The 26,175-nt window shown below is 40.3% G+C and overlaps 2 protein-coding genes across 3 annotated transcripts; both read right to left on the reverse strand.

Moving 5' to 3' along the window:
• Positions 1–623: 623 nt before the first annotated feature.
• On the reverse strand, positions 624–9,199 carry LOC108048642 (phosphoenolpyruvate carboxykinase [GTP]). Its single transcript, XM_017129432.2, has 2 exons — positions 8,236–9,199; positions 624–2,591 (listed from the first exon to the last, which is right to left on the reverse strand). Exons 1-2 carry the CDS (start codon positions 8,268–8,270, stop codon positions 707–709), a joined length of 1,920 nt encoding a protein of 639 aa, XP_016984921.1. The 5' UTR covers positions 8,271–9,199; the 3' UTR covers positions 624–706.
• A 1,018-nt stretch (positions 9,200–10,217) lies between these two features.
• On the reverse strand, positions 10,218–23,910 carry LOC108048645 (sodium-dependent neutral amino acid transporter B(0)AT3). Of its 2 annotated transcripts, XR_001769495.2 has the most exons (11): positions 23,707–23,910; positions 18,533–18,844; positions 16,559–16,791; positions 15,920–16,497; positions 15,407–15,548; positions 14,978–15,339; positions 14,755–14,917; positions 14,157–14,360; positions 13,833–13,901; positions 13,156–13,676; positions 12,289–12,399 (listed from the first exon to the last, which is right to left on the reverse strand). XR_001769495.2 is itself a non-coding variant. In XM_017129436.1 (9 exons), exons 2-9 carry the CDS (start codon positions 18,801–18,803, stop codon positions 12,184–12,186), a joined length of 2,169 nt encoding a protein of 722 aa, XP_016984925.1. In that variant the 5' UTR covers positions 18,804–18,844; positions 23,707–23,910; the 3' UTR covers positions 10,218–12,183. The 2 variants fall into 2 exon arrangements, 1 of the variants encoding a protein (XP_016984925.1); XM_017129436.1 differs by lacking the exons at positions 13,156–13,676; positions 13,833–13,901 and having other exon boundaries at positions 10,218–12,399.
• Between the last annotated feature and the right edge of the window lie 2,265 nt (positions 23,911–26,175).

Below are 26,175 nucleotides of genomic sequence, written 5' to 3' on the forward strand. Positions count from 1 at the left end.
GTCAATAGACGATCGAAAAGCGGAATATATACATAATCAATATGCGATCTGTTTGGGGATCGATGTGGGACGGCCGGGTGGGTTATCAGTGGACGAGCCTCTGAGCTCGTGCAAAAATAGATCAGACCCGGATCTGTGTTGTTGACCAGTAAAATTTTCCAAGGAAAATCATCAACCAGTAGCAGGGTTTTTAAAGGGGACTTTTCTTGGGCTAGGAACTATTAGAAGGTTTTTAACTTGGTTTCCTAGCCTTTTGTTTCTTGGTCTTTTGATTTTTCGATTTCTTATCACTTTGCACCCCAAAGTGTACATCACACCACACGCTTCCAATTTTGCAATCAGGCCATGGCAACCCAACGAGCCCCAAAAAAAAAAAAAAAAAAACATTTCTTCCATAAAGTATTTTGGCTTCTTCTGGCATTTTATTTGCTTGTTTTTCATTGCCCCGATCTGTTGATAAGTTAGGTTAAACGGCATTATGGATTTATACGCTTGTTTACGCCAATTGCGGACGGGCCTCCGCCTCGGCGACCACTGATAAGCGACCTCCAAGCCACGCCCCAATCCCAAATCGAATCCCATTCGCATTCCATTTCCATTCCCAAACAATGCCACAAGTCGAATTTCGCTATAAAAATCTCGTTCGTTTCGTTTTATTTTAGGCAATTGGGTCTTAGATTAGGGGGTAACCTATGGAACACACACATCACATGTCGGCCACACGCGCCTTCAGCTCCCTGAGCTGCTCGGCCACGGGTTCCGGCAGGTGGTGGCCCACCTGCTCCTCGAAGTACTTCTCGATGGCGCACACCTCCTGCTCCCAGAAGTCCTTGGGCAGATCGAACAGCTGCCCGAGATCAATCTTCTCCTTCAGACACTCCAGATTCAGTGAATCCTTGCTGGGCAAGCGGCCAATGGGTGAGTCCTCGAAGCACTTCTCCCCCTCCACCCGCCTGAAGATCCAGTCCAGAACGCGAGAGTTTTCCCCAAATCCGGGCCACAGGAACTTGCCCTCATCGCTCTTGCGGAACCAGTTGACATGGAAGATCTTGGGCACCTGTCCCCGCTTCTCCATGCTCAGCCAGTGACCCAGATAGTCACCGAAGTTGTAGCCGAAGAAGGGTCTCATGGCGAAGGGATCGTGCATGATCACCTTGCCCTTGAACTCAGCAGCTGCGGTGGCCTCACTCCTCATGGCGGCGCCAATAAAGACTCCGTGCTTCCAGTCCCGCGCCTCGTACACCAGGGGCACTCCAGTGGGACGACGTCCTCCGAAGAGGATGGCCGAGATGGGCACTCCTTCGCTGTCCTCCCAGGCGGGATCAATGATGGGACACTGGGAGGCGGGTGTGCAGAAGCGGGAGTTGGGATGCGCAGCCGGCTTTCCCGACTCCTGAGACCAGAGTTTGCCCAGCCAATCTGTTACTGTCACCCCCTTCAGCTGATCTTTCTCCATTCCCTCCCAGTAAACACCTCCATCGGATGTGGAGGCCACATTCGTGAAGACCGTGTTCCGGAATATCGTGTCCATGGCTATGGGATTGGTGGCCCTCGAGGTGCCAGGTGCCACGCCAAAGAATCCATTCTCTGGGTTAATCGCTCGCAGCACTCCCTTCTTATCAAACTTCATCCAGGCGATGTCGTCACCCACGCACTCCACCTTGTAACCAGGTAGCGTTGGTGTCATCATGGCCAGGTTGGTCTTGCCACAAGCGGATGGAAAAGCGGCAGCTATGTAAATCTTCTTGCCCTGCGGATTCGTGATTCCCAGGATCAACATGTGCTCGGCCAGCCAACCCTCCCTCTTCGCAATGGTGCTGCCAATCCTCAGGGCAAAGCACTTCTTGCCCAGCAGCGAGTTGCCACCATAGCCGGAACCATAAGACACAATCTCATTCTCCGCTGGTTTGTGCAGGACAATGGTGCGCTCGGGATCGCAGGGCCAGGATGGCATCACCTGGGTGCCACTCTTAGGAGTTCCCACCGAATGCAGACACTTGACAAACTGGCCATCTCCACATTGCAGATATTCCAGCACCGGATTGCCTGCCCGTGTCATGATCTTCATGGACTCCACGACGTAAGGAGAGTCTGTGATTTCGATGCCAATTTTGGAGAGGGGTGATCCCACTGGACCCATGCTGAATGGAATGACGTACATGGTGCGTCCCTTCATGCAGCCGGGAAATCTCTCTTTGATCGCCGCCTGCAGGTCCTCCTCCGCCATCCAATTGCCCAGCATTCCCGGTGTGGCCTTCTCCGTCACCGGAACAGTCTGCTCCTTGCAATCCGTGGAGATGAACGTCTTGCCCTCCACTCGGGCCACATCCGTCGGATTAGTTCGTGCCAGCCAGCAGTTCTCGTATTTGGGCAGTGGAATTATGGTTCCCTGTTTCAGCATTAGACCCTGGAGCAATTTGCTCTCACTTTCGGTCCCATCGCAGATGTGTACCCTCTCCGGCTGGCAGAGATCCACGCACTTCTCCACATACTGTTTCACGGCGGGAGTGAGCACCTTGGCATCTCCATACTGGACGGACAGGAAGCGACAGGTCAGCCGGAAATTGTAACTCCGGGCTGGAGAGACCAAACTGAAAGAAAGACATTAAGAAATTAAGAAACAAATGCAGCACTCATGGAACTAATATCACACAATGAAAAATAAAAGCATTAACTAATCATATTTTATTTTAACAAAACTGCATTAGATTAAATTCTACTATAGTTATAATGTAAGAATTTTATTACCAGGAAAGGCAACAACATAAATCTACTTAAATACGAGTAATATCTCCTAAAACTCTTATTATAATAATTAAAAAATAAAAATGGATTATATTACTAGCAAAGATAAAACACTTTTAATTTCTGTTTTTCAAAGGTTACTTTAATAAAAAGTGTTGCAATAAAGGAATATTGGTATTAAAACATTGGATATTAATAGGTAAACAAAATACAAAATGTTGAGCAATATTACCCTAGGTTAGGGAACCGTTAGGTTAAAAGGTAAGGCAAACACTCCACCCAACTGTTTAACCAATGATAAAGACCTTTTCAGATACTCCACCTACAGCTACCTCCGGTCGTACAGCTGACTACTCGCAGCGAGCACAACTGTACCCCCTTGGCGGACCTCGTAACGTGAATTTGAAATTCTAAGCGGTAACGCACCGCCGCTGGAAAAGAGCCAGTGCCGCGAAAGAAACGAATACAAATAAAACAAAATCGAAATACAAACAGAAAAGATACAGCCAAACTGGCTGATCAGCTGTTCGTCTGGTCGTTCAGGTTTTTGGAGAGCTCCACTCCAAACTCGAGAAACTTGCTCGCCGCAATTTGCACAGAGCTCGATGATCTGGGGTATGAGGATTGGGGAATGGGGATTGGAGATGGAGGACCAACCTTCGTATTGCGGCCAGCCCACATCACTTTCATTAGAAGCGGGTTCAGTTGGTGTTCCCCCGGCAGCATGATGCAATCTTTCATCATCTTTTTGCGGCCTCGGGTAATGCTCTTTTGTGCTCTCTGTTTTGGTTTTGGCAGATAGGCGAAGAGCAGGTAGCCTGGTGGTATCTACTGGTACACCTCGTTTCCGGCAGATATCGCCGAGGTACACATGTCTCTGGGTCAGACAGTCGGACTCGAAAAAGACCCACCCGATCACACATGCTAGACAGCTCTCGGTTACATGGGGTTCAAAGTCTAGCGAATCTCCCCCTCCAATTCGGAATAATCGTTTACACGCGATCAGGGTTGCCCCACTTGTGACGTCAGATGAACTGTAGAAATCCCCCCCGAAATTAATGTATGTTTTGTAGTTTCGGAACTGCGCAGTTTTCTCCGTCAGACACTCTGCATACACAAATATATACACTATAAGTGTCACCAATCTGGCCTGGTTTATATTAGCATAAGTTGTCTGCATGGTCGGGGCATGTGAGGTGAATGATAAACCCAGCGATGTCTCTCAATGTCTCAACTTTGCCAATTCTAGACCCTGAATAGCCGAAGATGACAAATTAAGTCGCTAAATTGAATGAAAATTATAATTTAGTATGATCATATTAACTGGCTTTTGTTTGGGTTTTTCATGGCATGCGTCTGGCTTTTATCGTGGTGTTTGCGTGTGAGAACTTTGTTTGTTAGGCTCGGTATTCGTGGAACTCTTGTTAAATAGTCAAGCAGTTTAGCATGATATTGATAAGAGCATTAATGGGCGAACCGCTTCAAACCAAATCGCACCGCTCGAGTATCGCTGTTGACACCAGCAGCTAATTATTTGGGCAGCACTCGACTTGTCGCAGTGGATTTGATTAGGGACACGCGCCTCAATTGGAAGCTGAAAATTCGCTGCGTATTCGATGCTATTTTGGGAGATAACACAGAGCACTTCGTTGTCGCGGAATGGGCGCGAGAATTTCCCCTGGCCTTTTGAAATGGCAACTATAGCCTTCTCATGACGCCACGAATGTTGACCAATCCGCACAGTTGGCCACCTATACCCTACCAAAAAGTTGTTGAAAATTAACCATTAGCTTGTGACCCATTCAATGAGTAAGCATTTATCTGCGAATCAAGTGTATTTCCCCACTTCGTAGACTTCCTCTTCTTGTTTACGCGTTTATTTTGGTTTTTTTATTGCAAAAACAAGCATTAAATACATTCGTTGAATTTTCAGCCAGCGCGTGTTCCTCTGATGTGTGTGGTTTTATATGGAAAAAGAACATATCAGTCTATTAATACCACGGTTAGTGGGATACGAAATGTCCCCCCAAAGAACACTTGGCAACAGTCATGGGGGTGTCAGCTGATTCAACAGATTTTCCACAACCGAAAACTGTACTTAAGTCTGACGAAATAAACGAAACTGGTTCCATCAGAGGGTTCATTAGCCTTGGCCCTTCGCCTTAGATTGGATGAAAGAATCCCATACCAAATACCAAATACCAAATGAAGGCGAAGGGCAGCCACAATCTGCGGCTTATCATTTCGAGGACTCAGTAGACCATCGAGGGGTGGTGACCAGACTTTTATGGGCACTTAAGCTACAAGTAGCAAGTTTGCGTAGAAAAACTATTTAGTTTTAAATCAAAATACGTTTAAGCTATTAACAACAGCTTTGACGTGGGATTTACTAAGAGGAAAAATGACTATCAGTTCCTCAGATGCAAAGTTTTCCACTAGCTAGATTATAATCTGCGTCATCTAGAATTTACACGTTTTATAAATTCCTAAGGAAACTTTATTAATAAAAATGTTTAAAAATAACAAAGAACATGTTGCTAAATGAGTAATCATAGTCCAATGTTCCTAGACTCCTTGTTCTACCTTTGTTACCATAAATTTCTGCTCTCCATAAACTACGCATAAAGTGTACCCAGTGTGAACTGGATTTTATTGCTCCCAGTCTGGAGGATAGTATATACATTCGTACCTATAGAATGCTGTAGTAGAATGCTTATTACCGCATATCAAAGTCCACAAATATAGAGGCAACTAATTTCGTATTTTGTTTACCGACTGATAAGCGGTACCAGACTGCCCACGCTTCCATATTGAAATGTACGTATTTGTAGATTAAAGTATTCCGCGAGTGGTATACTGTGTATAAGGTAATGGTTGAATGGGGGTCTGGTCTGGTCTGGTCTGGTTGATTCCACGAATTACATGGAGTGAAATCTACTTAGAAAAGCTGTAATTGGTTGCATGCAGCTTGTTCAATGAATGGGGATGATTCACTTTTTGGGAAATCTAGCAAACGAAGCGTCATTATTACCGAGGAATCTTATCTAGAAGTTTCTGGGTATTCTGGGAATGGGTGGTAAACAAACCATTAACTGATAAGACATCATTAACAGACTAGGAGCCTTATTTCCTATGTTCAGTAAAGCAATCCCTGATCGATGGGGCCTTCGAAAAAGGCGCGTGTCCCTCGCAACCGATAAGCAGGAATAACATTTATTATATTTAAGAAATTGTTTTGATTTTCGCACTGCATAAATGTAGCTATTTGCTATGGCAAATATGGCGAACGGGGGCTCGGCCTGCAAAAAAATAAAGATTTAGACACGCGTCGTCAACAATAATATTATTTATTTTTGTTGTTATTTCGCAGTCGTCGCTTTGTCTAAAGGTTATCGTCAATGGCAGTTCAACGAAACGGGAAAGTATCTCTTGGATACCTCCTACTAACTCTAAAAAAGGCAAAACATGAGTGTTATGAAGGAGAATTAGCTGCTGCAGTTGTGTTATGAGTGGGTTTATCGCCAAAATACGCCAAAACACGCCACCCCATCAAAACAGAAGCCAAAAGCAAAAAAAAGTCAACAGTTTGACAAAGATTTCGAGACTTTTTGTTGCTAGGCGGCCTGAAAAAAACCCATACATGCAGTGCTTTGTTTTTATTTTGCCCGCCTAATAGCGTCACACCCACACACATAAACACAAACACACAAAAGAGAGGCAGAGCCAGTCGAACAACTTGCCAGCGATCACACAGATACACACTCGCACACACTGAGAAAACGAGCCAAAACAAAACTACAAAAATAATAAAGAAACGCTGATAAAGGCAGAAACAAAAGAAGAGGCGGGAATCGAATAGCTTTTCATTGAACAAAACGTTTTAGAAAATAGTGTTGCATAAACACAGGCGCACCAAGAGAACTTTTAAGGCTTTGGTCACCAACCTGTCGCCTGAAAGTAGGCAGGGAAAAATATTTCTTTTTTTAGTTGTTATCAGCAATAACAATACTTAAAGTTCTTTACTCTTTAAAAAACAATTTAAAAAAGCCATCACCACTACCAATTTAATATATTTTGAATGTTATTTTATGCATAGTTTAATTACTTTCATTTCTTAATTTACATATTTAACTAAAACTTATTTTTATTTTGACCTAACCCTGTTGAGGCTCTAAGTAATAAAACAAAGCATTTATAAATACAAATAAAATATATAATAATTTGTATAAACTCCAAAGGTTGATATTTTAACAAAAGAATACAAAAATTTTTAAATTTATATTTTTAAATAATAAAACCTAGGATCGATACATTTTTTTCCAGTGTAAGAGAAAACAAAAGCTGTAGGTCAAAGAAATGTTTAACCCCAAACAAAAATATTTGTTCAAAATCTTATGATAAGTTCGTTACTCCCTAGTATGTGTAAACATAAAATTACTATTACAATAAATCAGAGCTTTTGCAAAAGAGAGATGTATGCGAAAACCCAGCCACTAAGAGATTAAGAACTCTTTATTTAGCGACGAGTGCAATGATCTTGGAAGCTTTATAGATGACATTAACATTGATGTCGGTTGCTGGGGATGATTATGCCTCTTGTTTACGTGAATGGAAGTGTAACGGCGACGTCGAGAGCGTGGAATTTTCCCGCCATGCGATAGTGAATCATAACTACTAGTAACAAACACAAGTTGAGATAGGTAAGTTACTAATGAATGGCAAATACTAAGTGGGATTAACCTTAGGGCTTGTAAGACGAGTAGACCACACAATGTTATTTGCATACCCCTCAAATCAGAAATTACGGGTGTTTTGTTTTTTACTATAACTTAAGAGGATATATAATAAATTATAATATTTAACTGTTTAAGAACATATCTATTATAATTGTATTGGTACTCCCTTTATTTACAGATTTATGAACGACGTTTTTCAAATATTTCTTTTAGCATTTTGCGTTGAGAAATTGTTGTCTAATCTAAAACATTTGCCAGTTGTATAATATTAATAGAAAACAAAATTGACCAATTGAAATAATCAGCCTTAAAGTTCATAAGTTTATACATGGAATCTCATATTGTCACTTAATATTTATTGAGCATACCCTTTAATCTTGATGTTTTGCTTCAAAACAAATTATTTATATATTAAAAACTATTAGCATTCCCATTAGATAAGAAGTGTTTTGTTTTTATGAAGTACCCTTTAAGGTGATTAGATAAACAAACAAACTTATTTTTAATGCTGATTAGTAGTTGATAGATACTACTTTATAATCTCAGATATTTTTTGGGTCCCCTGTGGGGTCTATATGTTTATAAAAAGGTAACTCTTTATCCCTTAAGCACTTAACTTTTGTATTTCTTCGTGCCTAGAGGGTATTCAGCTATCGAACCAAACGAAGTCCATTGATTTACCACCCAATTGCAACCTGTCGATGTATTGACAACCTGGAATCCCGCCAATCCCACGAAATCCCATTAGACTCACCCGCATCGCAGCAGTTGCGCGCCTTTGAGCAGCATTCTGTCACCTGGTCGCTTTCACTTTTGCCCACAAATACTCTTGGCAGCCAATGCAGTTGCAATTTTATCTCCGTCTTAATTAATTTATTGCGCTCGGTTTCGTTGGGCCCTCTGTTAATTTGATGAAATTGCCGACTAATTTGAATTTATTTCACAGCCTCCCAAGCACTCTTCTCTGAATATCTCTTTAAGCACTTGTTGCGCTTCAGTTTCAATTTCAGTTTCAGCTACAGCTACAGCCACAGCTTATGTTTCAGATTCGGATTCGGATTCGGATTCAAATATAGCGGGGCACTTGTTGCTGCTCTGGCACAACGAGCCAAACTGACTTTATGCGGCACTCGCTGCGCTCAAGTAACATGTGTCCGCATACAGCCGAGCATTTTGCTTTTTCGGTTCCACTTGGGTCTTTGCTCCGTCGCTCTCATGCGATCCGATTCGATCCCGGTTCCCAGTTCCCAGTCGCTTCGATTCGATTTGATTCTTGCCGCTGAAGCATATGGACTATATGTTTGGCTTGCGCTCTGATAAGATAAGACCCCACCACTTTGCTGCCGTTGCATTTGCCGCTCGTGCTACGTGCCGCCCACTGCATATTCAGCCGCCGGCGGGATATTGTGGAAAGCTCCAGAGGGGCCCGGAAAAGTCGGGGTGGTACTCTGCGCTGCTGGCCACGCCCCCTTTGCGGGGCACACCGGTCTGGCGAGTCTCTGCCCGAGATTGCCTCTTTTGCAATGTCTGCGCTGTTATCACACTGGCCGTGGATTACGCCATCGCTGATCTGCCTTTACACAGCGAAAAATAAATTTATTTTATACTTCAACTGGACACCACTCTGGTGTCATATGTCGTTTCTGAGTAAACGTAAAGTAGTAAAAGAAGGAAACAAAATACGAACTCACATAATTTTGGATAAAATTATAAGTATATATGTATGTTAATAAGAATTGAAATTATGTAGCTTCTGACATGAAATACTATGGTAGTTAAAAATATGCATTTATTAAGGGAAATTATAAAAATAAACCTGTAATTAAAAATTTTCTTTGCAATAATTCAATAGATTCATAGATAAATAAGTTAAACGACCACAAAACAAAATCTATATTTAAAATAAAAACAAAGGGTTTTATTTAAAAAATTCAGTTTTACAAAAGACAACAAAAGATTTTTTGGAAATAAAAATAAACGAATTTAACTTAATAGTTTAAATGCCTTCGTTTTTTTTAAGAGTAGACTCTCAATAAATGAATTTAAAAAATTCAGTTTTACAAAAGACAACAAAAATTTTTGGGAATACAAATAAACGAATTTAAGTTAATAGTTTAAATGCCTTTGTTTTTTTTAGTGTAGACTCTCAAAGAATTAATTTAAAAAATTCAGTTTTACAAAAGACAACAAAAGATTTTTTTGGAAATAAAAATGTAACGAATTTAACTTAATATTTCAAATGCCTTCGTTTTTTTTTTTAGTGTAGACTCTCAATGAATTAATTTCTCCCCTTGCATTCTGCTTATCATTTCAGCCATATCGAACGTGGCTTCCAGTTGGATTTTATCGCTTTACTAGTGTTAGCATATTTATAGAACAATGTCATTTACGATGCCGATATCCAATAAAACGGCCAGCCGGAATACTTAATATTGAAGGTCAACAAGAAAACTCTTTTTTCCCGAGCAATTTCAGAGGTTTCAGAGGCCTGACTTGTCTAATCATATGCTACCAAAACAAAACAAATCGAAACTTTCCCCTGGGCGATAAGCCTAATCGGGAGTCGTTAGCTCCCGGTCCAAGGTGCTTTGACCAGGGGCCAACAAACCAAATACAAAACGCTGTCGTCTATCGAAAACCCAGTCAAAAACCTGCAGATTCGTCTGCCGGGGATTAAACGTGCCATCTGTGGTACAGTGATACCACCAAAAACCTGAAATAAAAAAACAATCGGAATTCGTTTTGCTCTTCTTCAACTTAACGCACTAATCATGAAATATCTTTATTAATAATAATTTCTTGCGTACGATACAATAATGTTCCATATAAGTATTCTTCTCCTTGCAGTGTTTTTTAATACATTCAAATTTACACGAGTCCGGGGCTTTATTTAGCACTACGACAATAATTGATATACAATATTTATAGTAGAGCTAGGTATATAGGTTAATATGTACTGTATATATAGATTTAATGCTCGTATATATATAGTGGCGTAAACAAGTAAACTATACAATTAGGCTTGGTACTATGTATTTGGTTTCGGTTTCGGTTGCGTTTGCATTGCGAGGATTCGACTTTAATGGATAAGGTGGGGGATATTGGGGTAACTGATTTTAGGGATCTCTTATTTTAGAGTCATGTAAACGTACGTATAAATCTGCTGGCTATTTGGATCCTTGATTGGAACTGTTTTCGATTGGCGGTGTACAAAATGGATACATATATCTCCCAAAAATAAGGTAAAAATGGAAAAATTCCAGCTCTGCTATGGGGAAATCTACCACGTCGGGGACTACAAATCTCTCTAAACTCGACGGGCCATATCATAAGTATATTTCTATAATTGTCTTATTGTCTTCAACGTTCTGCTGTCCGTCCTTTGCATTGACTTTGAGTACTTCGAAATTCCATGTGTTTTGATTCAGTTGTCTGTATTCAGATATCAGTGTTGCTTTTTGCCTTTGCCTTACCGAAATAAGAGAAAGTTTTGGGGGATTGTATGAGAACCATTTTGCGGAAACCGAGTTGGAAATATGGCAAGGATTATCTTTTTTTGGGTATCCGGTGGAGTGAACTCAAGTGAACAATGGGGTGCCGCTTAACAACTAGTTAAATATTAGACGCTTTATGGTTTCCCTTCTTCGATAGAACTTTACAACCACTAAAACTATTCACAGCAGTTTATTTTTCATCTTTTGTTTTACTTTGTTTAGCTCTGTCAGCGTGGGAAAATACTCTTGAGTGGCTTGCACGGGGAAAATAGTGAGTGACTTTTTTTGGGGGGGAAAGGATGAAGAGTCTTAACACCTAAACATTGAGGATATTATTTAGAATATCACACATTCCATGCATCTTTCTCTAATCAGTATAGTAAGTATAGGTATTTGTTTAACTCAACTAGAACTCGAAGTGTTAATATTGTGTCTCAACGCTCTTAACCTGTTTGAAGTATCATTAAAGTGTGTAACTCTTTTTAGATTACATATTTGTTTTTTTTCGTTCGGGTGAGTTCTGCTTGAGGTCAAAATAAAAACGGCAGATATCTACTACAACTAAATGTTGAGTTTAACTCGTTGGAAATGCGCTGGCTAAGTCGTCTAAAAAAGCGTTTTGCCATTGAAGAGTTTTCTCCGAGGTTTGGCGGGAAATTTGGGAAGGATTATTGGGATGGGCGGGGGTGTGCGGCGTGGGAATCGGAAATACTTTCAGTTTGTGTGCTCGAATGTCTAATGGTAAAGCTTTAAGCATTCCAACTAAATGCTACATAATCGAATTTAAACTCTTAGCAACCCGTTTTAGATAATACATATCATCCTGCGGCACATTGTACTCGTACATAGTTTGTTCAATTTAGTTTAGTTTTGGGCTTAGTTCAGTTTGTGTTAAAATACGATTTAACAATTTTAGTTACGCACTCGAATGCAATTCTCCGGTTGTTTTATTTTGGTAATTACTTAGTTTAGATTTAAATTATGTTAAAATACTTAGAGTAAATATTTATAAATGTTTGCGCTCAGCTCGTCACGCTCTCACCTCACCGCTCGTCTCAATTAAATTAGTTTTTCACTTGCCATTTCGTTTCGTTTCGGTTCGGTTCACACCTGGACCTGGACCTGTATCTGGACTTGTACCTGGACCTCTACCTGTATCTGTATCTGTATCTTTATCGGTTTCTGCATATGTGTGGGCTGTGGCTCTCCTAGACATCGTACGCATCCTTCTTGTAGTTGTTCTTTCTGCTTGTTGGCACATTTAGCGCGTTCGATGTCTTGGTTGTTGTCGTCGTCGGACGCATCATCATCATCCGCATGGTCATGGGCTTGTCCTCCTCCTCGTCGTCGGAGAAGTCGCTCTGGGTCTTTACATGGCCGCCCAACGCAGGACCGCTGAAGTCGTTCTCATCGTCCTCGTCGTCCTGATTGGAAAGAGGGGAATACGGATGAAGGGTGGCTTCAACATGTCGGGCAAACAAATGGGCGGACTGAGTCCTCTAGGAAATCAAGAACTGCTTACGAAATTATAGTACATAAATCAAATGAGCTGACACCACGCTGCGTATACTTGATATTCTACACAAGCTCAAGCGAAAGCTTTCTCTACGGCCAATATGTGGCCTTAAAAGCACAATTTTTAAATTATAACCACTAAGAGTCAAATGATATGTATGTATTCGACAGTAACATACATGAGATGTAAAGTAGATGTATATTTCAGGGTCCGCCTGTTGTATGAAATTATTGACATCACAATCGATAGCACTGTCAATTCTATCGGTGGTTTTGAAACAGATTATCGATAGTTTTGGGTCACCATCGATATTTGGAGTTTTTAAATAACAGAAAAATTATTTTTATACATTTTTTTTAACTTTAAAAATGAAAAATTTTTTGGTATGAATGCAACAAAAATTATTAAACCAAATTTGTTAACCAAAAGCAAACTTTCTTATGTTTCAATTTAAAATATTACATTTTTTTAGTTTTTTTTTAATTTTTTCGGATGTTTAACTATTTTTAATATCGATACTATCGATGGTGACCAGGACCGACGTTTAAGTAAAACATTTGAATCATACCAAAAATCATTAAAGCAATGAACAAACAAACGAACGAACCAACCAACAAACAAAATGTAAATGGTAAAAGACTTGGTTAATTCTCTGTTACTTTACCTGCAAATTAGCCACGATCAGCTGCCAATTGGGTTTCTATATGCCACTGAACTGCCTAAGTCTATGTACATTCATTGCCCTACTCCTGCTGAGCCCTCAAGCGATTTTGCTAGTCTTTTCCCTAAACTTAAGTTTTGTAAATAATTGTTCTGGCCTCAGTTTTTTTTTTTGTTTAAAAAGAGCTATTTGCGATTGTTTGCTAGCTACGATTAATTGCTGTGCGTTGATTAGTTCTTAGTGGTATTGAGTACAGGTAATTGCTTGGTAAAACCGAGGATGAGCAGTTGGTTTCTACTTGAGTCGAGGCATGTCCTTGGTATTTCTGTTTCTCAGGGTGTTCAGTGTTCGGTGTTCTGTGTTTCTGGGCCATGCAAAGGTCTTTAGTGAACTACGTTTAGAGCTATCCTAGTTTAAATTTTTTTCTGATTTCTGGTTTCTGATGTCTGATCTCTGGGGTTCTCTAATACTTGGCGCTGCTCTTAAGTTCGTATCCATGGCTTCGTTTTGGGTTCGTTCTAATTCTAAACATTGACCAATGAATGTGGACACGGGAGCAGAAGGAAAGAAGAGCAGAGATTTGTGTGATTAGCTTTAGTGTTTTTAGAGATGTGCAGGTGACAGGAGGAGGGTTTCTGGAGGGGTAATGGCTTTTCTAGCCAGGACGAGGCACAACTTACTTCAAAGTCTCCAATTGTGAAGCGTGTCGCCGCTAGTGAATCTTGCGGTGGCATATCCGGACTCATATTCTGAACGACAATGAGCGTGAGTATTTGGTTATGTAATCGGTATTTGGATGTAAGCATTGTCAGATAGGAAAAACAAGCGCAAGAGTGAGGAATGTATCGTTAGGTGAGAGAAAGACACAATTAGTCACACGTATAGACCAAAAGAGAGATGGGCGTAATCTTAGCCTAACAACACAACGAATGGTACAAAGAAAGCTCAAATCGAGATTGAATCGAAAGTGTTATCATCCGACTTGAGCAAGGATCTGCACTTACATCGTCGTCATTGTCGATCATCTCCTTGGTGGAGGCGGTTGTCTCATTTCGTCGGATCGATCCCTGGTGGATGTCCAGGTCCACCTTCAGGCACTGGAAGCTGCGCATCAGGAACACGATGGGCATGGGCAGGACGCCAGCCAGGATCATGGACAGGGCGATACCCATCACCCAGTTGGGGTAGCTCTTCTGCTCAATCATACCCTGGGAAAAAGAAAAATGGGAGTTAGAACAAGTGGTAGAAAATCAAGGGGAAAGAAGGGCTTACTTTGAGGAGAACAAATTAAATATATAGGATAAAAAGTAAATATCCTATTTAATTATATATTCCTTTATAACATGAATCTTTATATGCTTTGCTTAACTATGAGATATTTAAAATTAAAACCCCAAAACAATTGTACAAGACTATGTTAATTATTATTAAGGAAAATTAGGAACAATTCATTTCTAATCATAGTACTTTACAAAAAGTTTGAAGTAGCTTAGTTTATAAACCGAAAAACCTATTGAATTTATATAGATGAAGATATGAAATACTTAATGTGGGCACTGCACAATATTTTTTAGATTTATCAAAACTCCAATGACTACTCACCAAATCGGCATTCCAAGCACCGTAAGTGGGATTCTTGATGACCATGAAGACCACGGACGAGATCAAGATGCAGACCATGATGACGGGGCCAATGTACCGCCAAGTCCACTGCCAGTAGATACCAGGTCGGTAGCCGGTCATCTGGTAAATGTCCTCAGTGAAGCTGTGTGATAAGAACACCTTTAGTAATCTGTTAAATCCATCTTTGTAGACCCAAACTCACCGCTCATGTCCGTAGATAAAGATCACGGCTATCATCTCCATCAGGGCCACCACCACGAGGCCAATGGTGCCGGCAAAAGAGTCGAACATCTTGAGCCAGTACTCCCCGGCACCTGTGCAGAAGATGAAACCGACAATGAAGCAGAAGAGACACACCACGCCAGTGACATGCTGTTTCTTAACCCGCTTGATAATGTCAATGTCGAAGAGGGTGCACAGCATGCCCTCCAGGATGCCGATCTGTGATCCCAATCCCAGCGACAGCAGCATGGTGAAGAAGAGCACCGCCCAGAAGGGAGCTCCTGGCAGCTCCACGATGGCCTGGGTGAACACGATGAAGGCCAATCCCGTGCCCTCAGCGGCCTGAATGGAAATAATATATATATATTAAACCCCCTCCAAACTAATACCTCATCCAGACAGTACTCACATTGTCCAGTTCGTGGGCCAAACTGCATTCGCTCAACTGCAAACGGGTGAGCTCTGTCCCATTGAGCAGGCTCATGGCTTGTTCATACCCCTGGGTGTCATTAAGTCCCAGCAGTTTGTTCTTCACCAGGATATCCGTATTGCTGTGCGGGGAAGAGAGGGTTAAACCATCAATGAACACCAGTTGAAATCGGTTAGAACCCGATGGCGAAGCAGTTCAAGAGCAATTGTGCATAACTCAAAGTGGGTCCGTTAATTGATGCAAATTGACAGACACGACCGCGATTCCATATATCGATTCGAATATCAATGGATGGACGGAGATACACCCACCGAGCCGGCAACTCATTGATACGCAAATAGATACAAAGAACGGCGCCGGTTACAACTGGTCATCATATTGCTGACCCACCTCGTAGCCACTGATGCGTACGACCCACTCCCAATCCCAAACCTACTCCCCATCCCAATCCCACTTCCAATCTCAATCCCACTCCCTAACCCAATGACTCACCTGGCCACACAGCGATCCACATTGACGGTGGCCTTGAAGCCCAGAATGGCGAAGATGACCACGCTGGCGTAGATTGCGGTGACTGCATTGCAAACGGACACCAGGAGCACATCCCTCACACAGTTGTTCTTGGGCGTGTTGTAACTTCCGAAGGCGATCAAGGAGCCAAAGGCCAGGCCAAAGGAGTAGAAGACCTGGGTGGCTGCATCCAGCCAGACTGTGGGTTCCAACAGCTTCTCCACCTTTGGCGTATACATGTGCATTAGCCCGGCTCCTGCTCCTCGCAACGTGATGCCCCGAATGAAGAAGATGGTCAGCACAATGTAGGGGAACAGCGAGGTGAAGTAGACCACCTTGCCGGAACTCTGGATGCCCTTCATCACGATGAAGAAGACAATGGTCCAGGACAACAGCAGGCAGAGCACGATCCACCACTTGAGGCCACCCGGTTCATCCATGGACGGGGCTGCATCCAAGGTGGTGCGGTACCAGAAGTACGTCGTCTCCGAGGATTTGGCGCATTCCTCCAGCTCAAAACCTGTGCCATTCAAGGGACAGGTGGACCACGGCAAAGGATACTAAATTGGGAACTCATTAATATTAGAACTTTATCTTTGGGTAAACAAAACAAAAACTCACCCGAAAACTATTAAAGAGGTAGAAGAAAACCCACGTGATAATCACATTGTAGTACAGAGCCACAAACAGCGTCACTATGCACGACGAGATTCCAATGCCACCCAGCCAGGGATGAATGGTGTTCCAAACACCCAAGGCACCCAATCGCATTCTCTGACCAATTCCCAGCTCAATGAGGAACAAAGGGATGCCCTCCAGTATCAACATAATCATGAAGGGTATCAGAAAAGCACCTAAAATGGGCAATAAAAGGGTTTAGTTTCACAAAGAAAACCAAAATTGATATACATATAATTAACTTTAAGAGTAGTACCAATCTAATTCCAATGCCTCATTAAAACGTTATTATAAATATTTTTAATATAACTTCTGTACAATATAAATAACATATTTAACAATTATTATGATTATTTTTTTATTATCTAACTATTCTGACTCAGGCTTATCACACTATTAGTATTAAAAAAGTAAATAATAGATGAGTTAAATCCTACAAATAATAATATTTAATAATGGATAAACTTAAGTCTTTTTATGAAAATAGTATGTTGCACCAAAAAAAGGGCCCCAAATAGTAACAAAGACATTTTTAATAAAGAATTTAATGCCTGTAAATAATGAATTCAGACCAGAATTTGTTCCATAGACATTGTTATACTTTTTCTGCATGCAAAATTGAAAGGCAGGTGACGTGACACAAAATCAATCCAACGCAAGCCGGAAATTTGCATTTCTGGCCGGGTCTTGAAATATCTGGTTGGCCAACTAGAACAAGAGAATATTCGAACTTCGATGGCTGGGCATGCTGTCAATTGTAATTGAATTAAAACCAGGGTGGGGTTAAATCGCCATTAGAAATGTGCGTGCTCTTCTTTACCTCCCAACCCACCCCCAAACCACCCATCTCCGCCCACTGGCCCGCCCAAGGCCATCAATTGGGCCCTTCCGCCGTCGAAAGCCAGGCAATTAGTGCACATTAAATCCCATAATGTTATTGTCAAAGCTGTGCACCTGATTAGCTGCAGTTCGTTGGCCAACTGATATTGGATATGACACATGTCGTGGGCCGCGGGGGGCGTGGCGGTGGTCTACCCAATTTAGCGTTATCACGCAGGTGACCCGTGCAGTCAAACAGACATTGATTGAAAAATACTGCCCCAGTTGGCGCTTTTTGCCCCGGTAATCCGAGGCTTTGCGTAAAATTCCATTTCAAACTCACAGACGGCAGACACAATTTACAAAACTCGTAATCGACTCGGAATTATAGCATGTGAATATTACTTACTAATTTACTAATTATTATAATTATATAAAAATATTATGAATATTAATACTAATTTGAACATCAACAGTGTCTGTTAAAGGTAAACGATTTAAAATAAATTCATGAAGAAAATGTATTATATTGATTGGAAGTTTACTCAAATCACTTTAATTTATATTAGACCTAAAAGACTATTTTTAAATCATTTTTATTTATATTATATTCTGTGAAACTAAGAATTGAAACCAAGTTGATTAGGTAAAGCTTATAATCCCTAAGATCTGATATTGTTATCGTATTGTAAATAATTATACTATTCACTATCAAGATGTTGTTCTAATTCCATTGAATATCAACAGTGTCTGTTAAAGGTAAACTATTTAAAATAGATTATTGTAAAAATGTGTATTAACATTAATCATATTAATGTATATTATATTATGTCAAACTAAGAACTGATTAGTTAAAGCATATAATCCTTAAGATCTGATATTGTTATCGTATTGTTAAGAATGATATTATTTTCAATTCAATCAATCAATTTTAAATCATATTAATTTATATTATATTGTGTCAAACTAAGAACTGAAACCAGGTTGATTAGTTAAAATAATCCTTAAGATCTTATATTGTTATCGTATTGTGAAGAATGATATTATTATCATCAATATATTTAATAGTACTTATGTTATTTAGGTCTTGGTACTCACCGCCTCCATTCTGTTGGCACAGGTAGGGAAACCGCCAGATGTTTCCCAGGCCCACCGAGTAGCCGATGATGCTGAGGAAGAACTGCATCTTGCCGCTCCAGGCGGCTCGTTCGGGTTCATTTCCGGGGATGTCCACCGACTGCACGGAGTTGCGCTGCGGGGCGGTAAGTACGATGGTCACCCCGTGGGTGCCGTCCCCCCTCGCCCTTGTGTTCAATGGGGCCATCTCGTGGCCGTTGCGCGGCGCATCGATGATTTTGGTGGCAGCCATCAACGTGCGGATTGCCCTGGCGAAGTGTCCGTGGTTACCGTCTGCGGAAAAGTGGAGCAACCGGTTAGGAAATGGCAGCGCCAGTGGGATTCGCCCCAGACCCACTGTTTGATCGATACTCCTCGAATTGTATCACTGTGTGTGCGAATGTGTGGTCTTGTTTGCCCATTTGTGTGGCGGTTCGTCCTTGAGACCGCTTCTAGTGGCTGCTAACTCAATTTACGTCCTAATTGTTTGCCATTAGGCGGGTTCTCCGCTGGTTAATGGAAACTTTTCGCCCACGCTTTTCCCTATTTCCCCCTGTCAACTTTCGTAATTTTATTACTATGCAAATTTCGTGTAGTGCCATGGGTATTTATATACAACGTATGTTTATTAGTTTTTTGCATTAACCTTAAGGATTCTTTATTAGTTTTCTATAAATAAAACCCCTAAAATTATATATATATTATTAGGGGACTTCAAAAATATTTGTATCTTTTCTTAGTTGATTTTCATTGGTAAAAAAGATATATAAAATTTCAAGAATTAATTAATTAATTAAGATTCTTAAACCTAAAATAAAAGGAATTTCATCTGAAAAATGTTGGTAACCTTCCAAGAAAACGTTTATAATGATTACTGATAATGCATTTTATAAGTAACATATTTAGTATCATTAATTCTTTCTGTGTACCCATTCAGTCACGTATGTGGGGGGTCAGAGGTTAATTAGATCCTTAGTTTTAGCAGTAAACAACCCAGAAGCTCCAAGGACTATTAACGAGTCACTGAATCGCCCAACCACCCACTCGAAACGTGACTTCCTGAACCTTGTTGCTCGGTGTAGAGGAGAGCCAAAAATTGTGTTGACTACCGCAGAAGGTCGTTTTAAATTGAAAGAGCAACCAAAAGCAAAAAAAGAGCAAACTGGGCCCCGAACTAAAAGGGGGGTTCTGTTACCCATTGGTCGTTCTATGTGGTGGCTATTTACTTGGAGGCTCGTCCTCTGTTGCTGACGTAGTAAATTAGGGCTAGAGAACCCCTCCACCCCCCCATCCCCTAAAGAGAGAGAGAGAGAGAGTGAGAGAGAGAGCCTTGGGTGTGTTGATTGGAGCAGCAGCTGTGAGGCAAGAAGCAGCAATTCACCACTTAAAGAGAGAAGGAAAAGCTCTTCAGAGCTTTTGGCGTCCTGCCGCTTCATTGATGGACTTGCGGGGGGTGGGGGTTTCACGGGGGACGAACACACCTTCACAAACACACTTCATACGTTCTTGGTCTATTCTTCTATATTTTGCGTATACGTAATGCGCTATGACGTCTTTTGATGGCTGCCTCATTTTCCAATTGCGTTTCCCGAATCGTTACACCCAACCACCCATTGTTGTAAATATTTATCCAGCCACAAAATGTATCTCATAGATGCAGAAAGCCAAAACTATACCACCCAGCTGCAATGTCTCTGATTAAATGGCATGAAAGCGAGCAATAATCACAGGACAGGCAGTATGCACTTTTCCACATTTTCACCCCGCTGAGTTGTGGCTCTGCCATCCGTCTCGGGAAAACTCATCCACTGATTACACAATACGATTGCTGTTACGTAAACCAGTGTGTGAAAATATTAAAGTCCTGTGATTGTTGTGCTGTTGCTGTTTCTGCGTCGCAGTTTAATGGTGGGGATGTGAATGTGTATGTAGATGGCTGTTCGTTCGCCTTCAATCACCGGCGTTTCTAAATAAAGCTCTGGCCAGGATATGACCGTGGCCCTGTCATTGGAAGGGGTTGGCACACTTGGCCCCCACGAAAGTGGTCTGAACACAATGCTTAAATCATTGCCGTAGGAAATTACTCAACGAGGGGTCAAGATTGCGACTGATTGGCTGTGACAGGACCTAATTGAAGAATTGCTTATCCTGCTTATATAACCCGGGGAATTAGTGAAGAATACCCATCTGCTCAGAATTTAAATGAATGGAAATATACCGGGCAAAAAACAGATCAACCCCAAAACTCACACACAGGTAGAAAAGCTTGGGTCCTGAGCAAGCAAAAAAGGACAAACCCAATTGCGTCGTGGCAAAAATGTTATTCCTAAAAAAAAAACAAAGCAAGTTCATCCCCTTTCAACTCGCATACTATGGGAATAGAAATTTAAAGCTTGTGCCCAGTTAAAGTGCCCTCGAAATAGATCGAAAAAGAGGGGCAGGCACACACTACACTGGTAAAGTAAAAATAAAGCAAGTAAGGGAATCTGCTGACATGGCGTGTTGCAGGCTAAATCGATAAGAACGGCTTTGCGGGTAAGGTGGAAATCAGGGGGAGGGCCAGCTGTCTTTTCCTATTCTGCATAAATCATGCAGTTTGATTGCCAATGAAATACATTCTGTTTACGCAATCGATTTTGCACATTTTATTGGCTTTTTGTTTACGCTATGCCATAATAAATACACTGCGAATCGTTTAGAAATATATAGCTCTTGAATTTTTGAATGCCAACTAATAGTACCATATTTGTGGTTTATTTTTGGATCCACTCAAAATATAAACAGAGAGGTATTGCGCAAGCTGTTTGTCGGCTGCCAATATGCAATTTTCGCCCTTTGCTCTTAGTAATTGATTTGGCCCTCGTTTGCCGCCAACGCGGGAATTGCGCCGAAAATCTGCGAGGACATTTGGCCCCCCAAAAATCCAGCCAAAAAGCACCCCCACTTCCGCTTCCGTCTGACCTTGATGCCCAGCCTTCGATGCATTCAAGTTTTTGGGTAGTCGCCACTGTGTATTTCCTGGAAATTGGCGCCAGTCTGCTCAGGAGGGCACTTTAAACTGACAATGGGATTCCCCTCTCATTGGTGTTGGATTACTTTCTCCAATTATTGGTAAACTTCTGCTCGGAGGAGGCAAGGTTTGTTTTGCAATAATATTATGTAAATAAACGCAGCTTACGGAGCGGAGGAAAGTTTCCAGCAATTATTATAGCATTTCAAGTCCAGTTTTTTAATTTCATTTGAAGAAGAAACATATTTCTTATGTTAAATGTTATATGAAAATATAAATAAATGTACATATATTTATTTTATTTACATCATCCTTAACTGTTGACATACATATAAATATAATATTTTGTGAACGAAATTCTTTGAATTATGAATGAAAATAATAAACACGAAAATTTCGAGGAACTAAAATTCAATTGTAAATATCTGAACTGTTATGCTATCTTCTGTTTCTTGTTTATATTTTACTTTTATTTACACAACCGATTTGTTATTTATTTTGTCTCTCCCTTTATGGCCTATTTCTTAGACATAATAATAACATATACAATTCAAAGAACTAATAAAATAAATGTTTTATTGTTTACAGAGGGTAAACATATAACCTGATGTTAAACACTACGCTGGAGAATAAAATCTTTAGTTTAAGATAAAAAACATTGTTTCAGTGGTTTTGGAAATCGGTAAAATGTGGTTTTACACAACTTAGAACCATAGTTGGGATTATTATTTAGTTAAATAATATAATTTTGTATTTTAAATAAATACAAAATATGAAAAACGATCTATTTATTATAGGGCGTGAGGTATCAAATAATATATACTAACAACAGAAAACAAAAATCGACCCTTTTTACCATTTACTATATGTGTTCATGCGACTTAACCTTTTCCCCAAAGTAATCGATCAATAAGTGGCAAGTGTCCCACTCCCAACCCAAATCCAAAATTAATTTTTCATCAAACAATGTCCGCTTGGCGAGATTCAGGAGGACTAGTGCACTTGTCTGGCCGAGAAGATGGCCAAAATGCCAGTGTACCAGTACCTTATATAGTACCATATACATTGTAAATATCCAACTTTCGCTCTCACTCTAGAGAGAGATGGCTTTAGGGGGTGGAGAAAGAGAGGGAGAAGGGAGGAAACAAAATGCAATCAGACAGGCACAAAGTTCAATTTCTTGTGCTTCCCATTTTTTTTGGCACAGCATCAACTGTTGGCCTGTTGAGGTCGATGGGGAGGGTTGAGCTTTTGTGGCCCAAAACATCCCCTCGGCCAATGCCATTGCCAGCCCCAATGCAATTTATTAAAACCTCCAAACGAAAATGTTCCTTTTATGCTTTATATTTTTTTATGGGTACTTATGGGCACTTGTATTGTTTTAATGAGATTTTATTGCAAAGATAAGGATACCTTTTACGCATCGTAGCGTAAATAAAAATGACTGATTATTAAGGGGTATCAAAAGGTTATACTACGAAATTTATATTTCAAATTAAGATACTTCAATTAAATATTTTCAAATAATTCCCTTAAATTCATATATAAAACATTTGATTATAACATATTCGTTTTTAGGTTTGTTCCATTAGGTTGGATAACATAAACAAGAGGAACAATACCAAATCTACTCAAATGAAATTTCTTAGAAACCCAATTTAAAAATGTTTGTTTACTCTGATCGCTCAGTCAAGTGATTAATTATTAGATGGTTTTCCCTGCCAAAATCTGATTGGGTTTTCCCATGTTCTAAAAATGTACTCTATATAGTAGTTTTATGTCAACGTGCAAAGTTAAATGTTTCGCAGACTTGTAGCGTTTTGTTGGTTTTTGGAATGCGAATTCGCTTTGAATGCACAAAAATGCTGATTTCCATTAAGCTAAGGGCACGAAACAAATGAAATTAACATAAAGCTAAGTTCACTGTTTTCACGGAAATCCACGTGCATCCCCAACCTCGAGTTTTTATGATAGGGAAAAGAAGAAGAGCTCTGGGGATAGAGAGAGCCAGAGAGACTGAGAGAGAGACAGAGAGAGATAGCGAGAGAGAAAAGGATAGGGAGGAAGTCCTTTGTGTATGTGTGTGTGTGTTAGTGGGCAGGACACGTCAAGCAGAAAGTTTCGCCTTGCTTTTTTTGTTCCGTACCAAAATTTAACTTGGCTGTGGGACTTGAAATTCCAGGCTGCTTTTAGGCGTACTTTTCACACACACACTCGCGCGATTTGGAAAATTCTTTGATTTTCCTTGATCTCCGCTTTAATACTGCTAAACGCTCGATATTAATTTCGTTCAACGAATTTCTGCGTTTTTCACACGGAGCTTTGCTCGATTTTCACGACCGTTGATTTGTGCTTTCCGTTGTAAACTGAATCCAAATCGCTTGGCGCCGCGTGAAGCTCGCGAATTGGCGTGGTGGGTTTTGCTTGGGTGGTGAAAAAACCACTACCAACGCAGGCACAACCCTACACACACACACACACGCAACCACTGACGCAGGACACTCTGCATGGAAATTTTTGGGCTGGCAGCGGGTTTAAATTGGGCAAAGCTTCACTTTCATTGATTGCCGTACGCGAAAAGGAGGCCAAAAGCTGCAGGAGCACGTGGCTTTTCGGGGGTTGAAAGTTCAAATGCCGCCGCTATCGCCTGTTGGTGGTGGTTGGCCGAGGGTGGGAGAGAGACAGTGAGAGAGCAGCACAAGGAGCAGGACGAAAAAATACGAAGAGTGGCATTCAGAATTTAAAAAAAAACTGATTTTAAGTCATAACAAATAATTAAACTAAGGCTCTAACCATGAAAACTATTATTATAATGAAAGGTATTTATTTTAATTAATAGCAGAAGTTTTAGATTTAAAAGAACCGCCAAAAAAGACTAAAATTATATTGCAGCCTTTGTGGCGCACAGCTGCTACTGCCCGTTAGATGGCGCTTGCTTATGTGTGACCATAGCTCTGAAATATATCGGTATATGGAAATTAGACATCGATAAGTAAAACATAAAAAAAGCGCGTTGTTTGAAATTAAACGAAATAATTTTAATCATATTTTTTGTTAGTAATCACATAAAATTATATAATCATGCTTAGATAAGATTTAATAAGGTTTTACAATAATTTTACAAGTTATAATTAAAAACACAAACATGTAGACATAAAAACAAATAGCTTTAAAAAAAAATTAAGCATAAATATGCTCATACCTACTTTAATTATTTATTTACATAAACACTAACAGGTAAAAATTAATAATGATTGAATTTATGATTTCACCTCAACAAACAGTGTTTATGTACATGTTTAAACACCGGTTTTTTTGTGTCAACGTCCTCCGTTCTTTAAAAGAAAATTAATCTATAGTCAAAAAACTTTTGAAATAAAAAGGTTACAAAAATCTGAGTGAACCTGACAAAAATGTAAAGGACTTGTCCCTGACTCCAAAAAGGTTAAATATGTTCCCCTTGTACACAAACTCGTAATGTTGTTTCGTGGCCAGAAGAAAAAAGAAAACAATGGCAGCATCGCGAACAACAGAGCCCTTCCTTTTGCCCTGAAAAAAACCAAATCACAAATATTGTTTGACCCTCATTATGTTTGAAATTTGCTTTCCCAGGCCCAGCCAGCTAACACGAAAACATTAAAGATAGGATGTGAACAAAAGAGCTGGTGGACTTTCGTTTATCACCGAATCATAAATGACCCTTACCAAATAGTTAAAGAAATACATAAAACTTTTTTCCATTGCTTTAAAATTGTTTAAAAATGTGTTAATTTTATGCTTTTAATTATTTCACATATATCAATTTCGTTTTACGCAGCCAATATTGTTTGATGTTGGCCTACACAAAATGTTGTTTTTCAAGTAACTTAAAACTCAACAAAGGAACAACTTTGAGTAGAACAGGTTGGAGTTTATTGAAAACCATGTTTATGCTGGAGTTATAGACCTACTGACCCTATGAAGAGTATCCTTTTCAAGTGTCCAAAAGGAAAAGACAGCTAAACGCAGCATAAGAGGGTCGAACAAGAGGGAAAACAGAATACAAGGCAGGCCTGTAACTAAGTAAGATGTGCACAAAGTTAGTTTTCCTTTCCTTGTTCGCTTTCCCTTTTTTCCTTGGCCTGGTCGTAAACTCATTTGCCTGGCACGCTGACAAGAACAACAGCCCAAAAACAACCGGCGGCAAGTTTACAGAAAATACACTAAAGTAAACATTCTCGGTGGCCCGTGGGCAGCCAGAAAATGAGGCTCCAGCCCAAATAAAATAATACAATTTAATATGAGCGGCAATGTTGTTGTTTCTGATTCTGTGGTGGCTCTCCCACACTTATTGAATTTTCCGTAGAATGTTTTCGTTTCACATTGACACGCAGCGCGAATAATACGCCTGAGCGTATGCAATGGAAAATTCAACTTTTGCATAATCTAAAAAAACTTGCGCACGCACGAAGGTAAACAAATTTGCACGGCGACGGCAGAAGGTAAATGAAAATGTACTAAAACTGAGGCGCAGCGCTTAGAAAATTATGCTAAAATAAACCGGGCTAACAAAAAGTGAATGAAAATCACATACACGGAAAAAAAAGATCACCAAAATTGGTCTTACATAATCTTA

Source organism: Drosophila rhopaloa, unplaced genomic scaffold, assembly GCF_018152115.1.
Source record: "Drosophila rhopaloa isolate 14029-0021.01 unplaced genomic scaffold, ASM1815211v1 contig_115, whole genome shotgun sequence".
Classification (NCBI taxonomy): domain Eukaryota; kingdom Metazoa; phylum Arthropoda; class Insecta; order Diptera; family Drosophilidae; genus Drosophila; species Drosophila rhopaloa.

Coding starts and splice junctions, on each gene's coding strand:
- LOC108048645 (XM_017129436.1), bottom strand. CDS start 18,803: ATGGCTGCCACCAAAATCATCGATGCGCCGCGCAACGGCCACGAGATG. Junction 16,792..18,532: donor GTGCCAACAGAATGGAGGCG/GTGAGTACCAAG, acceptor TGCCCATTTTAG/GTGCTTTTCTGATACCCTTC. Junction 14,361..14,754: donor GTGCTTGGAATGCCGATTTG/GTGAGTAGTCAT, acceptor TCTTTTTCCCAG/GGTATGATTGAGCAGAAGAG.
- LOC108048642 (XM_017129432.2), bottom strand. CDS start 8,270: ATGCTGCTCAAAGGCGCGCAACTGCTGCGATGCGG. Junction 2,592..8,235: donor GCGCAACTGCTGCGATGCGG/GTGAGTCTAATG, acceptor TCTTTCTTTCAG/TTTGGTCTCTCCAGCCCGGA.